Source organism: Xenopus tropicalis, chromosome 1, assembly GCF_000004195.4.
Source record: "Xenopus tropicalis strain Nigerian chromosome 1, UCB_Xtro_10.0, whole genome shotgun sequence".
In the NCBI taxonomy this organism is placed as follows: Eukaryota; Metazoa; Chordata; class Amphibia; order Anura; family Pipidae; genus Xenopus; species Xenopus tropicalis.
This window is the reverse complement of record NC_030677.2, coordinates 150177534-150195716: the sequence shown is the minus strand read 5'-3', so window position 1 is coordinate 150195716 and position 18183 is coordinate 150177534. Positions and strand designations below refer to the sequence as shown.

General features: G+C 38.0%; 1 protein-coding gene across 4 annotated transcripts in view; it reads left to right on the top strand.

Annotated features, from left to right (window-relative positions):
* The window catches only part of ttc28 (tetratricopeptide repeat domain 28), a 302774-nt gene that overhangs the window by 208136 nt on the left and 76455 nt on the right, over positions 1–18183 (top strand). For all 4 annotated transcript variants that reach the window (XR_004219877.1, XM_004910608.4, XM_002932099.5 and 1 more), the window contains 2 exons: positions 13310–14651; positions 16170–16693. Coding sequence is in view for 3 of the 4 variants with exons in the window: in XM_004910608.4 (XP_004910665.2) it covers positions 13310–14651; positions 16170–16693 (1866 nt within the window). In the remaining variant the exon portion in view is untranslated. The remainder of the gene's footprint in view (positions 1–13309; positions 14652–16169; positions 16694–18183) is intronic.

Below are 18183 nucleotides of genomic sequence, written 5' to 3'. Positions count from 1 at the left end.
TCACCCTAAATGCACCAAACTAGTGTGAGCATGGGATACATTTCTGATCTGCACAAAGGGCTAAGCCACCTGAGCCATAGGACAACTATGAAGAGATGCATGCAAAGAACAATGAACCCCTGGAGTGTTGTTAAACTTTAATAAAATCAGGATATTAATAAAAACATAGACACTGTAGTGTATAGGACCTAGGGTTGCCACCTGTCTGGTTTATGGACAGGTTTTCAGAGGGGCTGTCGGGGTTAAAACTGCCTGCCCAGTGTTCCAAATAAGGAAATCCTGAGAGGACTCTTCTTCCCGATGTCACAAGTCCTGGGCAAGGTGATGACGTCCTGCTAAAGGTGGCAATCCTAATGAGGGCCAGGGTTGGACTGGTCTAAAAGTTATGGGAAAATCCCTGGTGGGCACAGAGCATTAAGTATTTGATATCTTTTTCATGTTTTTATTAATTTCCAGCATAATTTCCGATTTTTTTCCCCTTAAAATAAAAAAGTGAGTCTTGCACTGTATTTAAAGAAAAAAAATAATAATACTACAAGGTGATTGGAGGAAATCATATTTCAAACAGATTTCACTTAACATTTTCATGTAAGAACCATGTGCCTAATAAACTAGAGGTTGCCAGTTAAGTCTATTGCAACAAGGAACTTTTTTAGGCCTTGCTGGTGGTTGGCGGGCCTTTGATATCAGGCTCTCTGGTGGGCTGTTGCTGCCCCTGTTTGACACCAATTGAGATTTGAAAAAAAGTTTACTGTAATTCTCTGCAAGTGATGACAAGGGAGAGCATGGTCATTGTTTTTGGGTTGCTTGTGCTTTAGGAGGTTGCCTACATTTTCCTGTGCCTCTTAAAGAGGAATCTGGCTAATGCTTGCAGTGCTCCCTTATGATAAATTGGGTCAAGGGTGCTACATACTTCATACCAGGCTGACCTAAAATTGTCAGTGACACCTGAAAGAGCAAGCAGTGACTTCCTTGGTGCCACCACATACACTGAAAAACACAGAGAAAGTGCACTATAAGGGTTTTGCCAAGGCACTTGTGCACAGTATTTAAAGTATAGGATTTTGCTGTACCCAGTATACTAGTTTTGTCATCATTAAACTGGTCCTTAAGATGAATTAAGATTACACCAAATTTTGATGTTGCCCTTGGTCCTTCAATTAAAATACGCTGAACACATTAACTCTCTTCATAAATTTTCTTCTACGAGAACGTTTTACGCAAGGATTATAACAAGAATAAATGACTTCTCAGAAATATTCATTTTCCTATGCAAAAACATGTCTTTCCCGTATTAAGGATTGATGAGAGCTTAGTTAATAATTAAAATATTTACTCTTAAAATAGATATTAAAAGGTACCAGCGTGATAAATGAGCAAATATTTCAGTGTGTTATTTCACTTGTATGATCATCTATAACGTGACTCACCATGACAATGCGGTAATTGAAATGCAGCATCATAAATTACAATGTGGCTGCAAAAGAAAGGATACCAGAAGCAATACTTAAGTGCAACAAAGCCAATTATTAAGTTAATGGTATGGCACTTAGTGTCTTCAGACAGAATGTAGTACATTTGTTTTTAACACTATCTGAATAGAGATTATTTTTTTTTTGCACTGTTGCAGTTTGGGAAGCAAGATATTCTAGTGTGGACTGGCTGGCCATGCAGGGGTTACACAGGCAGCAGTTCTACCAGAGCACTGGTACATAGGCTCCAAGATCTGACCTTAATAACCAGTGAGCCTGAAAGGCTACTGAGAGCTAGGCATTTAGGTTTACTCTGTGGGACTCTATTGTCCATACATTTATATTTATGCTTTTCAAAAATGTCCTGGCTTCTGCTCTTCCCCATGGCCACATGGTTTCCTTACATCTGCTCTGTATGCAGTCTACCTGGAACTTTACTTTTACAGCAGGGTCCTATGTTACTATGGAATCCTGAGATTTTCAGCATTAATGATAAAGTATGCATGTGCTTGTTGGTGATTTTCTGCCATACCCACCCAGTTATTAAAAGACAGTCTGGGGAGAGGCAAAGTATGAACATTGGTTGCATGAAGACTCTTTGCAGGGTTGAATGCAGGGAATTCCCTGAAACAGCTGGACTAAGCTGCAACTCCTAGCATGATCGCACCACCAGCTCACTTGGTTTGTGAATCCTATGCTGTATTGTAAGCTGTTTTAAGCAGGGCCCTCTTTACCTTTTGTATCAGTTATATTTTTGCGTGTAATCTTTATTTTCAATGTACATTACACACCCTACTATTGTACAGGGCTGCAGAATATGTTGGTAATTTATAACATCCATCATGCAACAGCATGCATTATATTAGATTAGATTGATGCTGATACATTAGATAGCTTCAAGAAGGGGTTTGATGGCTTTTTAGTAAGTGAGGGAATACAGGGTTATGGGAGATAGCTCTCAGTACAAGTGAGGGAATACAGGGTTATGGGAGATAGCTCTCAGTACAAGTGAGGGAATACAGGGGTATGGGAGATAGCTCTCAGTACAAGTGAGGGAATACAGGGTTATGGGAGATAGCTCTTAGTACAAGTGAGGGAATACAGGGGTATGGGAGATAGCTCTCAGTACAAGTGAGGGAATACAGGGTTATGGGAGATAGCTCTTAGTACAAGTGAGGGAATACAGGGTTATGGGAGATAGCTCTTAGTACAAGTGAGGGAATACAGGGTTATGGGAGATAGCTCTTAGTACAAGTTTGTCCAGGGACTGGTCCGATTGCCATCTTGGAGTCAGGAAGGAATTTTTTCCCCTCTGCGGCAAATTAGAGAGGCTTTAGATGGGTTTTTTGCCTTCCTCTTGATCAACTAGCAGTTAGGCAGGTTATATAAAGGCATTATGGTTGAACTTGATGTACGTGTGTCTTTTTTCAGCCTAACTTACTATGTTACAATGAATTACTATGAATTACTATGAGTTTTTAATGCACGAGGGTGCCATATGCTTCTATATAGGGGCAAGTGAATGTTTTTGTGTTGTATATACACAACAATATATGCAAAACATTTTTTAGTTTTCTTGCAGAATGGGTTTCTCGGGGAACGAATAGGACTCAATCCCAGTATTCCTGGCATTTTTCTCCTGTAAATACTGTGTCCCAGCGTCTAGTTGGTTTGCTGTTGGGATGCTAAAATTTTCTAGTTTGTTTGTCAAAACTTTTTGGTGTTAATGACTTTAAAGGGGTTGTGGATTTGTAAATACAAAAATTTGAAGCCCTATGCAAATAAGTTTGTGTAAACTATGCTAAACCCTACATTTAACCAAAAATTAAGTAGATCATGGCTTCTAAAAAAACTGTGTATAAAAAGAAATTTAAAAATTGAGGTTTAAATGCTGTAATAAAAGAAAATCAATGAGAGATTTATCTCTGAAGCTGTTGTTTAAGGACATGATACAATACACACTTGTACCTACATATCCATATGGTATAGTGTTATACCTCACAACTCTCCTGATTTTCACGGGACAGTCCCTCTTTTAACAGCTCAACCTGCAGTCCCGGATTCTTACTGAAAAGTCCCTCATTTCCCTTTCCTAATGAAGATACAACATTTCTTAATTAAAAAGTAGCTTTTGGCTGAGAGCCCAGAAATCTTAACAAGATATACCTGCACTGAGATACAATTGTAACTAATAAGTAGTGGTGGTGAAAAAATTCGCCAGGCATGGATTTGACAAAGAATTGTCTCTTGCGTCAAAAGAGTTGTCTTGCGCCAAAAAGAATTGTCTCTCTCATCCAAATAATTGTCACTCTCATCAAAAGAATTGTCTCTCTCATCCAAAGAATTTTCGCGCGTCAATTTGTTTTTTGACGTACAACATTTTCCCCGTTTCACGAATCACAACAGATTCGCTCATCAAGACTAATAAGCTAAACAGGTCTCTTGGGGGGAACTGAGACTTGCCGCTTAAAGGGCAATTTCACCTACATTAGCACATAAATGACCCCAAAACCCCCAGAAATGTGTTCAAGCTTTAAATAACCTGCCAAATTTAGTAAAATGGGAGTGGTATTTAGGGGGTGTGGTTCAAACAAAAAAATGGGCGTAATCAAAAAAGTTTGCCGTGCATTTCTTTTTGTCCCTCTTTCCATTTTTCAAATGTTGGGAGGTATGTAGTGTGGTTAATAGAATTTTTAAAAAAACTTCATGCCTTTTATTACATTTTTCTGAGGGGTCCCTTTATGATTGTCCTAGCTTTCATGCTCAGGCAAATACAAATGCATAAGCCCAAAAACTTACTAAGATTAACAAGCTTTTTTCAGCACTAAACCTTGCGTGATCAGTTAACGCACGCGTTGTTTTCTTTATGATTGTCTGATCATGAAAAACAGGAAAACCATAAATGTTCCATTTACAAGATTGCATGTGAGACTTATAGATATGGCTTCCTTTTAGCAGGCTAAAGTGAATGTCTCATAGGGTGATCTTGATTATTGCATAATAATGGGTGATCCTGTGCATTCCATTAATGACATTGCATATTTCCTTTTAAACTTCCTTATTTATCTGTATATTACCAAGTTCATATTTTGTATGTAAAGATTAAATAACATCCCATCACAGCTAATCACAACTTGATCTCCTTCAACCCCTACCTACTTGCTTGTTCCTTTTTAGTCTGTGATTCAAGACTTTCCTGCAGACATTCTGTATATGCCTATCTCTATAGAGATATTTTCCCCATCATTTATAATGTATTTTCCAAAATAAAATTGTTTTAATGTAAATAAATAAAAACACAAACAAAAATAAATAAACAGGTACAGTCATGTTCCATCAGAACCAGTGAAATGATTGCTACCTGAGTTGTGGGTTTAGCTGTATAAATGAAAAGCAGCAATAACTGATCCCTGTTGCATGGCCCTAAGTGAATGCCCTGGAATGGCACAGGTGCCGTAGGAATAGCCGCTCACCAGTTCCAGCTTATTCATCAAGCAGTTAAGCCTTTGAAGCAAATGCCATTATCCTTGGCGTCTGATGAACACAAAATGCCACTCAAAGAGTATAAAAGACAAGTGCCTTTTGTCAATGCGGTTTTCACTTTGAACAGTTGTATTGATTGCAGAAAAGTGTAACGCTGATAGACCGGTTATAATTCACTTCCAACACCTGCCGTCATTTCCAGTCGGGAGAAGCTAGCTTGCGAACTATTAGTGTTGGTTGGGTGGCTATATTGATTACCCCTGTGCCAGATACAGAATTATCATCTAATTACTTGCTCTTAAGCTACAACATAATGCTTTTTTAACGTTTTCTTGTAAAGATGTAAAATAGGCCAGTCGGAACAATTGCTCTCTGTGCGCTGCAGTGAAAATTCTGCCATGCACTCATGGTCTGGCTGCTTGCTCAGGTTAGTCGGGGAATTTTTTCTCTTCTACACTGTTCATGTCCTGCAAACCAGATGATGTAGCAAAGCATAACTCTTGGTAAAGAGCAGGTCACATTTGCAGTAAGTGAAAGAACATTTTGTAAAATTGTAGTCGGCACTATATACCTGAGCTGGAGGTGGGATGTATCAGAGGTCATCAGGTGCACATTGTGGTAACTATCTATCAACTCTACTTAGCAGAGGACCCCCCTGTGACATAACAAACTGTATAAGTTGGATGAAACCATGAGATATTTCTGTTTATGCTGAAATGTACCCCCTGCCCCCTCCTACACCCCCTATTAATTTTATGTTTAGGTTGTAATTTCCCCCTTCTCAGGATCACACCACAACGTAGCTCGAAATGCCCATGGATACCTACTGTCTTGCCTCTTTATAATTCAATCCCTTCATTGCTGCCCTATGCACACATATATGTCACACTGGAACTTGCTCTATACTAATAGCAGGCCAGACAAAGCTCTCTGTGTAGCAAATGTGATGTACAAGAGTCTGCTTTCATATGAAACCACAAATTGGATTCTTTCATATTGTGTGAAAATATATCTCAGAGAGCATTTTGAACTGTAATTCCATGTACAGTAAGACAATGACGGCAATCTTAATATATTATAAACAAGCCACACATTCATTTCAACTCATTGTTGTACCTGTTTCTTGGACAATTCTCTGGTAAAAGGTTCTTTTGTGGATTCTTCTTTTGTCTCCAATGGACAATTGATGTGCAGCAATTGGTTTAAAAAGTGCAACTGAAAGTGGACTTGATTTTATGGCTATTGGCATATGCTTGGATTTAGACAGTGTGAGTGAAACTTTTAACATTGGTAAATGGAATTGTCGTTGTTCTTGTATTATGTGTGAGATGACAAGTGCCGGATTGGCCCGCTGAGAAAAATTCCTAGTGGGCCTAGGGTCAGTGGGCCCTCCTGCTTCCAACAATCTACCTTCATGGTCATTCCCCCATGAAACAAAGAGGAAAAATTTAAAGGACAATGAAAGGTTAATATAAATTAAAAGTAAGGCTAAAGGCATTCTTTTTAAATACTTACTGCATATCTAAATTCCCAGATCCCTGCTTGCTTCTCTGAGATTTGGTGCTGGCAGCCTACAGCAGTGTGAAGGCTACAGTAACATCACTGAAATCTCTCTCCCCTTCCTGTAGGTGCCAGCGGCAACCTTCCTATTCTCTGAGCATGTGTGTAACTTGATCCTGTCTCCTGTTCTGAGCTACACATGCCCACCAGCCAATCAGAAGCGGATTTGGCAGAGGGGAGGGGGGGGAGGGAATGAAACACATGTGCAGTATGAAGCAAGGAGGGAAAGGAAGGGAGAATACCTTTTTAGAGATGGCTGCCTGTTCTAGAAAATGTGAAGTAAGTGTGACTGAGTAAATATTTGATTAGGTGAGCCAAAAGTGTGGCGTTTTTACTAAACAATAGGAGGACTATTGGGCAGTATGCTTTTTAAATTTTGACTTGCATTCTCCTTTAAGGAAGGTTATATAATGGTACTATAATAGCACAAGGTTATAGGTAAGGAGAAGTGACTAAGAGAAAATTGCTTAGAGAGTGACCCTGCTGACTATGGTTTTCTGGTGGGACCCTGGCACCCCAGGCCGACACTGGAGATAACACTGGAGATGACATGGTGTGAAAGTAGGCTCCTTACACAGAAACTATAGAAATCTATAATGCAGCAGTTTTTGTTTAGAGGAAAATGTACAGCAAATGGTGCCTGACACTGAATGATAATACTGAAATTCTCCTTATCGGGAGATTCTGTGCAAGGTTCAGGCTGAGCTAATTGTAGTTAAAGTCTCTGACAGACATAAAATCATTGACCACATCTTCTAATTACTGCTGGACTGCCTTATGATTGCGGTTGGTCCAAGGCAGCAAGAAAGGAAATGGAGGGTCACAACCTTCTCGTTTACATAGTTTTTCACTGCTCCCATTCATTATGTTTTCAAAGCTTTTAGTGGTGCGCAGTCCAGGTGCTGTGCCCTCTATTATCCTATTAAAGAAAATACTGTATGATGGATAGAGATATTCCACTTTAGTCAATACACAATACTTCTTGTCTTTTTTGCAGACCTTTGTCTGAACCCATAGGTTTCTTATAGCGTTTGCACTCATCATATATTTCTCTCTGTTGTTTAGGTCAGGCCACAAAACTATTTTTTTTAGTTCTCCAATCTTCGTCTCTTGCATTAAATAAGGTGTTAAACTACAGATAAATCACTGTGCTCATGGCAGGTCCCACTTGCCATCAACAATAAAGGGATTAATTTGCATGGTTTCCCACTAGGACCTTTCTCTCTGTCAAAGCTAATTAGATTGGGAATATATAAGGATATGATATGAGGCATATTTTTAGAAGACTGTATCCTGTTGGGCACTAAAAGCAGGGTCACACTGGCCTGCCATGTTGTGGGTGGGCTCCTCCCCCTTTCTGCAACACAGAGCATTAACTTTACTACCTTTTGCATGTTATGCTAGAGTTTTAGTCCTGGCGGCATTTTATTCCAAAATGAAAAAGTGTGACATTTACTTGTATCAGATCTTATGAAACCCATCTAACTTCTGGCACCGCCATGTAAAATATTAGCCCTATGCAGTGAAACTCACAGAGCCAGAAAATTCTACTTCCTATAGAAAAAATACAAATAAAATCAGCAGCATTGCGGACAAATAATCCTACAGATGACAGGAAGCGGCTGAACAGCAACAAATTAAAGGTATGGTTCCCCTGAAAGTAAAAATTTGTTCTAAATACACAGGTATTGAATATGGAATACGAATACCACTAATAAAATATATAGATATATATAAACATATATATATTACCCAGTGGAGAGGGTTGGACAAGGGGCAGGGCTCCTTTGGCGGTGTGTGGGGCCCCTGGGGTGGCAGACCCCTCATTCCAACCCTGCCTACTACTTATACTTAGTCATATGTCTATTTTAAATATAAAATTTGATTTACTAAAGGAGAGCACTGTGCAACAACAATAAAAAAAATCAGCACAATTTGCCATGTTTTTACCTATAATGTAAGACTTCAGAGTAATTGTGTTTGCTGCATTCAGACATAAAAGCTAAAAGTTTGTGCCAGTTTGTAAACTGCATATATATATATGGGCACAACCTATGTTTAGGAGCGAGAGGTTGTTTAGCCGGCAACCTTTATGGTGCATAATACAGTCTAATATAGACTAATATTAGCCTACTGCAAGTGTGTGCTCATCTGTAAGGCGGCCGGCCAGGGGACCTTAGGCTTAATGCATTTCACGCCTCTAACATTAACCTGTTCAATGACTATATTGCTGTGTATATATTATTGCATTAGCTCTAGTGAAGCTAAGAGGGAATGGCATTAACGTATGTGTGTAAATCCAGGCACAGTAAAAGTGCTATTTACTTTGGAATATTAAAAAACATTTTTTTTCCTTCCCGTGAAGCATAATATAATCGTGAAATATCTGCATCTAGGAAAATTTTCGATCAAGCCGCCCAGGGGCTTCTAGATTCAGCGTAATAGGTATTCATGTTGGTTAACAAACCACAAATTACCAAATGCTTTTCGCGCACACGTTTGAATTACATCTATTTAAGCCAGTGAATTTGGGGATTTGCATGACAGAAGAATTTGCCAGTGAAGCTTGCAGAGACACATTTCGTGCCAGCTGTATAATCGACCCCTTTTGCATGAGCTGCATACCCCTGAACACTGATAATCTTCATTGATTTGTTCAAACAGGCAGATGATTTGATTTTCCATCTGTGCTTTCTTGTTCCAGTGCTTTATTCCAACTGTTCTATTATTTTTGAAAAACCAGCGACAGTAGCTGTTCATTATGGAGGGGGGGGGGGGTGTTAATTTATAATATATAGGCTTTGTTCAAGTGTAACATCTTTCACACATTAGGTATAATGAACACTTACATTATGGATTGGAGGCCTGGTAATGTTATTATTTTCCTGCAAAGTAAATAAAAATCTGTAGATGTTAATTCAGTTATTTGAAATGCTAAAAATAAGGTACAATTCTTGTCTTACATTGTCTTACATTGTCTTACATTGTCTTTGTTTCAGTATAAGTTATTTCGATTGGCACAGCCTTATGAAGTATTTATGTCTGTGCTTTGTAAATTAGAGCCGAAAATGAATGTAATCCTTGAATCTGACACAGTCATTAGGATTTGGTTCTCCTTGCTATTCACGTGTTCACCTAGAGCCGCAGTAAAGCATATCAGCAATTCACAGGTCTCCTATTACACTGTATGATAGAAAGGTTTGGATTTATATCTGTCAAAAATATTTTATACTTACTAGTTTAAAATGCTTGAAATCCAAGTGGGGGGGGGGGGGCATGGGTTGCTTGTGTAGGCCATGTCTGAGATGTCAGCAGTTTTTATATCAAGGGCTGAAAAATTGTTATAATAACAACATGCTGCTAAAGCACTGCTTATTACCAACCATATAGCAAAGATACGATCACTGATGTGTGTGTTGAGTGTGGCACCATAGACTGCGCAGGCTGTATATCTAACAGTTTGTTACACCTATTAACTGAACCATGAGGGGTGCTAGGGTTCATTAGGAGCAGTTTCGGCCAGTTCATGGCAAGATGTTGTTCAGGCCACAGACGGGTACAAGGATTTAATACTTAGAGGTACATTCATTTCTTTTTCTCTAATAATTTCTTTTTTGCTCACTGACAGGTCTACTATAAATTGGTGTCAGCCTTGGGCTGTGTAATTGGCGATAGTCTCAATACCATTGTCATTTCTGCACTTTTATTGCATGCAACTTAATACTAAATTAATGAATAACCTTACAGTAAGTAATTACAGGTATGGGACCTATCCAGAATGCTTGGAACTGGGGATTTCTGGATAAGGGTTTCCATACCTTTAAAGTCTGCTAAAAAATCATTTAAATATTAAATAAACCCAATAGGATTGTTTTGCCCACAATAAGGATTAATTATATCTTAGTTAAACAGCACCTTGTATTTGATTCTTATTATTACAGAGAAAACAAAATTATTTTTAAAAATTGTTTTTTGTTACTTATAGTGGTCTTTGGGAGATGGCCTTTCCTTAATTCAGAACTTTCTGGATAACGGGTTTCCAGAATAATTGATCTATGGATACCTGTACCTGTTCCTCTGGGGGGTTTGTAGAGTTTACAGTTGTGTTTTTTCAGTAGATATTTTAATAGCCACTGGAGAAAGGTAGTAAATGTACTGCGAAAGAAATAAAAGCTATAGCTACAGAATCTGCTTCTCAGTCCATGCAGATTCCCATTAACTTATCCAGGAGAGTGTAATGTAAAGCAATTTAGCACTAGACATAGTGTAGCCGGGCAGAAAAATAATTCAATCTCCTGCCACAGCTTTTGCACCACCTGAGACTTTGCATCTTACTAAGGGCAGTTACAGTTTCACAGATAAAATCAAGTAAAAATCATGCTAGTGTTGTTCTGAATTTTAATTATGAAAAGAATGAAACCAAAAATAGTGTTTCTTAACCTGAATTAAAAGCTAAGTATGAATCCATTTTGTGAAAAATGCAACTTTTCTCAGTAAATCCCAAATCAGCTGACAAGGCAAACACTGGGCCACTGGGGCACTCATGGTTTAAAATGATGTTGTTTCTAGGAATCTGGCTTTAAATGTTTTATCCATAGGGCTTGTAAAAAAAAATACCCCAATTTAAGTTGGATTACAGTGATATAATAGCCTCTAAATGCCTTAAATAGCCAATTTATATAACCAAAATCAATGCCTTTATGCCTGATGAGCAACCACTGAAATGTTCTCCAGTCTAAGAGAGGAAAAAGCTCATTATAAAGACAAGATTGTGATGTTGAATGCAACCAGCAAATGTGTGCCATTTATTAAGTGGAGAGCTATAATGGGCCAGGGAGAGGAGGTACTGAATCTTTTCTTAGAAAGAAAGGTTATTGGGTGATATGCAAAATATGTCTGATAGTATGAAGATTATTGATCCACAGAGAAATTTCATCACCATTTACTGGTGCGAGTCTTATTGCTGTACCATGATGCTATTTATATTTCCTCCGGTATTATCAGTAGCGACTACGCACAGGCAATCAATATGATCTATTTCAAGCACTTAATAAAACACTCGCTTAGCCAAAATATTGAAATGTAGGATAAGTGTATTATTTTGTGGCCTAATTGCTTCCTTGAGCAGAAAATACTTTTGTACTTAAAATATCAGGGGTAAATATCATAGTTAATTATCAGAGGCTGCATTGTAAACCCAGAGTTCTTCCAGAGCCAGAAGGTATGAGCTACAGTATGTGCAGAAGCTGCAGTAGGCTTCACTGTTCTAGAATCTTGCCACATAGTATAACTAGTATAACATAGCTGGAAATACACCCTCACTGTGGCTCACACAAAGCTTTTGAGGTGACGGTACAATGGTGCTCTGGCACTCACCAGGTTACATCCTATGTCAAAATCATCATATTTATAGGGATTATAATGTGTGGATGATTATTTACTTCTGAATATTCTTTGGAAGACCATGATATACAGTAAGACAGTAGTTTAACTTTCTAGTTTCAATACCTAGAGGCCAGTGTGGGTGGATCTTGAGAGTTACTAAAGTTTTACGGTGGCTAGTTAATACTGATGTTGACTATGGAGGTTATTAATCAAAAATCGAGTTTATGTATTTTTCTGATTTGAAAAAACAATGGGAATGGGAACAAAAAAGTCACCAGAAAAACTTGACAAGTAAAAGCTGGGGAGGTTCTAGAGAAGTCAATGAAAAGTGTCTCAAGCAATGGGAATTTATTTATCTTCCCAAGTTCATTAAGACTTTTAAGATTTTCAGCCTCAATAAAAATAAATGGAACAATGTGATTTTTCTTTGTGTGCAACTATGTTTCCATGAAAAAACGCAAATTGACTCTTGGGTTTACGTTCTCTCTGAATTAAGCAAGCATTTGAGGGAAATATTGTGAAAAGTTGCTCCCATTTTTTTGCCTTTTTTGCTCGTTTTTTTTTTCCATAGATTTTTTTCCATTCTTCTGTGGCTATATAATTTGTAGAAAATTTTATTTGTAATTCTCTTCTTGTTGTTCAAATTGGGTAAGGTAACAGTGTAGGGAGTTAGTTTTGTACTGCTAATTTGGTAAGCAGTACCATTAACCACTTCTGACAACTGGGTTCATCTAAACGTATTCAGATAACAGACTGGCAGTTGCCATTTGAGTGTATTGCATCATTGGGTATAGTTTAAAATGATACCGAGGCACAGTGTGCAAATCCTTATCTTTTCTCCTGAATCACTTTCCCTAGTTCACCTCCCCCCCCTTGCATTTGCCAGTCAAAGCTTTCCTCACAACTGCTCTGCTCTGCATGGTGAGGATTGTGCTGCAGATGCCACCTCTCCTCCGCCCAACATATCAGGCTGCAGAAGCCATGTCTCCACTGCTCAAACACCTGCAGCCCAACAGTCATCAGAAGCAGAGCAGCTGCTGGGGAAATGGTACCTCCTAATGCAAAATATTTGAGCAGAATAGATGGTGATATAGGGCTAAAACAGATATATGATTGCTGAAATGCATGTCTGCCAACCTTGCCAGATGTAGGTGGAATGTGCAGAAAACCCTAGGTAGGCGATGATCATGAAGGTTAGAGTATAATCCATCATAGGATAGTTTGTTAGTGAAAATTGTTGAGTAAGCAGGCTGGAATAAGATAAATGTTTCCTATAAAATAACTTTCAAGGGAACTATAAAATAATAATTTACAGCACGTATTTCCCTGTTCATTAAACTCTGTCACCAGCTATGTCTATTTATTTTAATTACACTATGTTAATAATAGGCTAATTTTATTTTCCTTAGGAATAATACACCAGATGAAAGGAGAATTTGATACTGCACTGAAACTACATAAAACTCACCTTTCCATTGCTCAAGAACTAAATGATTATGCAGCCCAGGGCCGGGCATATGGCAACATGGGAAATGCCTACAATGCACTTGGAATGTACGACCAAGCAGTTAAATATCATCGACAAGAGCTGCAGATCTCTATGGAGGTCAATGACCGAGCTTCACAAGCATCTACGCATGGGAATTTAGCTGTAGCATATCAGGCTTTAGGTGCTCATGATAGAGCATTACAGCATTACCAAAACCATCTAAACATTGCTCGGGAACTGCGAGATATCCAAAGTGAAGCTCGAGCACTGAGCAACCTTGGAAATTTTCATTGCTCTCGTGGAGAATATATGCAGGCTGTACCTTTCTATGAACAGTACCTAAGGATATCCCCTGAGTTACAAGATATGGAGGGTGAGGGGAAGGTGTGCCATAATCTTGGCTATGCACATTATTGCCTTGGGAACTATCAGGATGCTGTGAAATACTATGAGCAGGATCTTGCACTAGCAAAGGATCTTCATGACAAACTAAGCCAAGCCAAGGCATATTGCAACTTGGGTCTAGCTTTTAAAGCATTAATGAACTATAATAAAGCAGAGGATTGCCAGAAATACCTTTTGTCTTTGGCACAGTCCTTGAATAATTCTCAAGCAAAATTCCGTGCACTTGGAAACCTTGGTGATATTTTTGTTGCTAAGAAAGACATAAATGGTGCAATAAAATTTTATGAACAGCAGTTGAGTTTAGCCCATCAAGTAAAAGACAGGCGGCTAGAGGCAAGCGCTTATGCTGCTTTAGGCAGTGCTTACAGAATGATACAAAAATATGACAAAGCACTGGGGTATCACACGCAAGAGCTAGAGGTTTTTCAGGAATTAAATGATTTACCAGGTGAATGCAAAGCTCATGGTCACCTTGCAGCAGTGTACATGTCTCTAGAAAAATATACAATGGCCTTTAAGTGTTATGAAGAACAGCTTGAACTTGGGCAAAAGCTAAAAGATCCTAGCATAGAGGCTCAGGTCTACGGAAACATGGGCATCACCAAAATGAACATGAACGTAATGGAGGAAGCCATCGGCTATTTTGAACAACAGCTAGCAATGTTACAACAGTTGAACGGAAATGATTCCATGTTGGACAGAGGTCGAGCTTATGGGAATTTGGGGGATTGCTATGATGCTCTGGGCGATTATGAAGAAGCAATAAAATATTATGAACAGTACTTATCTGTAGCCCAGAGCTTAAATCGTTTACAAGATCAGTCCAAGGCTTACAGAGGTCTAGGGAATGGACACAGGTAAGAGTATCTTTCTATTCTTTCTAATAGATGTGGTGTACAGGGTTGAGGTCATCTATACAAAATGCTTGGGACCTGGGGTTTTCTAAATAAGGGAGTTTGTTTCCAGTTGTCTCCTAAAAAAATCCACTAAATAATATAAGCTACAGGTATGGGACCTGTTATCCAGAATGCTCGGGACCTGGGATTTTCCGGATAAGGGTTCTTTCCGTAATTTGGATCTCCATAGCTTAAGTCTGCTAGAAATAATCTAAATATTAAATAAACCCCATAGGATTGTTTTGCCTCTAATAAGAATTAATTATATCTTAGTTGGGAATCAAGTACAAGGTACTGTTTTATTATCACAGAGAAAAAGTAAATACATTTTAAAAATTTGAATTATTTGCTTATAATGGAGTCTATGGGAGGTGGCCTTTCTGTAATTCGGAACTTTCTGGATAACAGGTTTCCAGATAAGGGAAATATTCCAAAAAAAAATAAAAAATAATAATAATTAAATCTTAAAATGGACTCCTTGGAGCTTCTTGATAATGCTCCTTTCTGACATGACTGAATCAGAGTGGTGAATCAGTGTTGGTGGATTCTAAATGTATTTTACATTTTATCATAATGTGTTCTTTTTTTTTTCTAGACAAAACCAACTTTTATCAATATCTGTGTATGTAACAGTGGATTTTTAAAGATAAAATTCCACCATACCATACAGTTTTTTTGTTATTATAACTATGGGTTGTAATGAACATAAGGGTATTGCACATCCATCTGTCTTTATAAGCAATGTCATTGTGGGGGTTAATTAGTGAAAGCGTGTTGTACAATTGTATTTGGTTATTCAGTGTAACAATCTCTTGTGCATCATTTTACATGGTTAAGTGAATATGATTAGAATATATATAATTACTTCTGGATCTCTCTACTTTCTTTCAGTTATCTGCTTTCTTTCAGTCATGCGTTTTGATGTTGAGTAAAATCCCTGACTTTTTCATACAAGAAAAGTATGAGTGATAAGAAAATAAGATAAAGATGAGGTTACTTGTCCCACAGAAATCCACATCACTATTTAACAGTGAATTTAATATTAAATGAGATTAATACATATGGAAATTACTGCAGGGTTATGAGGGTTATAAGGAGCATTGATCAGACCTAATTACAAACTGCAAAAGCCTCATGACAGGAAAGAAATAGAATAAAATATATTTACTTATGCAAATAGTCAAAAGGGACATAAAATAACTTTTAACACTAATCAAAGTTGAATCATTTTTATTGTTTTTGTGGATAGCTGCTGGTGTCCCTTTAATTACGTATTGACTCAGTGGGTTTACCACAGTGCAAATGTCTCCTGTCACATGTTCCTAGTGTAACAGCAGATCAGCAAAAATATGAAAATAAAGTTCCAGTAAATAATGTAGACATAAAAATGATTTTAATAAGCCAATGGTATATGAGATTTTGTTCCATTTTACTATGGCGATACAAAATGCATTAAACAGTATTTCTGTGTCTCTGTAGGTCTTTGGGGAATTTGCAACAGTCCCTCGTATGCTTTGAAAAGAGGCTTGTGGTTGCTCATGAACTGGGGGAAACGTCAAACAAAGCCCAGGCATATGGAGAGCTGGGAAACTTGCACAGTCAGCTAGGAAATTATGAGCAAGCAATATCCTGTCTAGAACGTCAATTAAATATTGCCAGAGAAATGAAGGACCAGATACTTGAAAGTGATGCAGCTTGCGGTCTGGGTGGAGTGCATCAGCAGATGGGGGAATTTGAAACAGCATTAGAGTTCCATCAACTGGACTTGCAGATAGCAGAAGAAACAAATAATCCATCGTGTCAAGCACGAGCGTATGGAAATCTTGGACTAACCTATGAATCCCTGGGTAACTTTGAGCGAGCTGTTGTTTTCCAAGAGCAGCACCTTAGCATTGCCGCAGAAATGAATGACTTAGCTGCAAAGACTATAGCCTACAGTAGTTTAGGAAGGACCCACCATGCCTTACAGAACTACTCCCAGGCCGTTATGTACTTACAGGAAGGTGAGTTGTACTGGCATTTAGGCGGTATGTCATTTATTGCTTACGTGTGCTTCATTGCTACAATCAGAGGCATATTTATAAAAATAATCTCTTCATTTTACACAACAAAAAATTTGAATTAAAATATAAACTATATGTATAAACCTGCAGTGAATAATTTCAAGGTTCCCCTTTGATGTAAATACCTTATGTACAAATTCTAGTGCGCCTATTTATATATGTACATTCCCCAAAGGTAGGCCATATTTTATGCCCACATTTTACATTTCAGTGAACCTGGAGAAAACCATTAAAGGGAATGGGAACAAAGCAGTGTAAGTATATTAAACATGCTTAGAATTCAGCTTGGCATTACAAAAAGTAATGTTTTCCTGTAAAGCTTTAGAAATATGGTCCTAGGTGTCACATTTTAACTGTTACATCTTGCTACATGAATAATTGTCCCACAGCAGAGGCTAGAGTTCAGCCTTGTCCTGATTTGACATGTTAAGGTCAAAAGAGTCACGGCAAAAATGCTGAATATTATGAGGGTTATATCTCATTCATGGCAAAACTAGAGCACTCTTTATATGTGTGTAATAAAAATAATGGTATTATTTGTAATTAAAACAATAAAAAGGTCATTATTTTAAAAAAGGAAAATCATGTGATGAACATATCCCTTTAGCCCAGCAAGCGTAACAAAAAGCAAATACATTTTGTGAAAGAGTTAACTCTCGGGACTTGTAAGTGAATACTTGGAACTAATTCTTCCTATGAGAGAGACACTGCTGGATTGTAGACATATGTGATAATGTACATACCTATATTAATATAGAGCTTATAGTACATTTTACAATCCATTAGTAGTACAGACAGCTGAAACAATAAATGTTGAGACACAGGAAGAAGCAGCTCCCATCCCAGTAGACAATCTGAATTAAAGCAATATTCCAATTATTCCAGGGAGTTAACCAATCAACCACATGGCACATACATATTATAACGCATCTGGTTTTGAAGACCTTTTCACTACTGGGCATTAAAAGACCATTCAACATCTGTATTCGTCACCTTAGAATGTTGCAGATTTTAAGAGTTGGTGACACTATGCAGTCACTGGGCTGATCACACTTGTTAAGAGTAATGGAAGATTGTGCAGTAAACTTAACAAGCAACCTGAGGATCTGGCAGCCACCAGTGCTGGCTCTTACTGGAAGGCTGTGATGTCTGGCATTTTCAGTACTAAATAGAAACATGGTAGCAGAATAAGCTATTATTGGAATCTTTTACTGTTGTTGTTGTTATTAATACTGCCACTATTAAGAACAGATATCATGATGTGTGAGTAATTAACAAAAGACTAGAGACTGGTATTCTATAGTAAAGAGTCAGCTGACCCTAATAACTGAGAGCAGACCCATTCTCAGCTGTGTGAGCTGTAAAATACCTGTTATGCGTCTGCTGGGAAACTCTTATTTCAACATTACCTAATGTTATTCTTGTTTGTG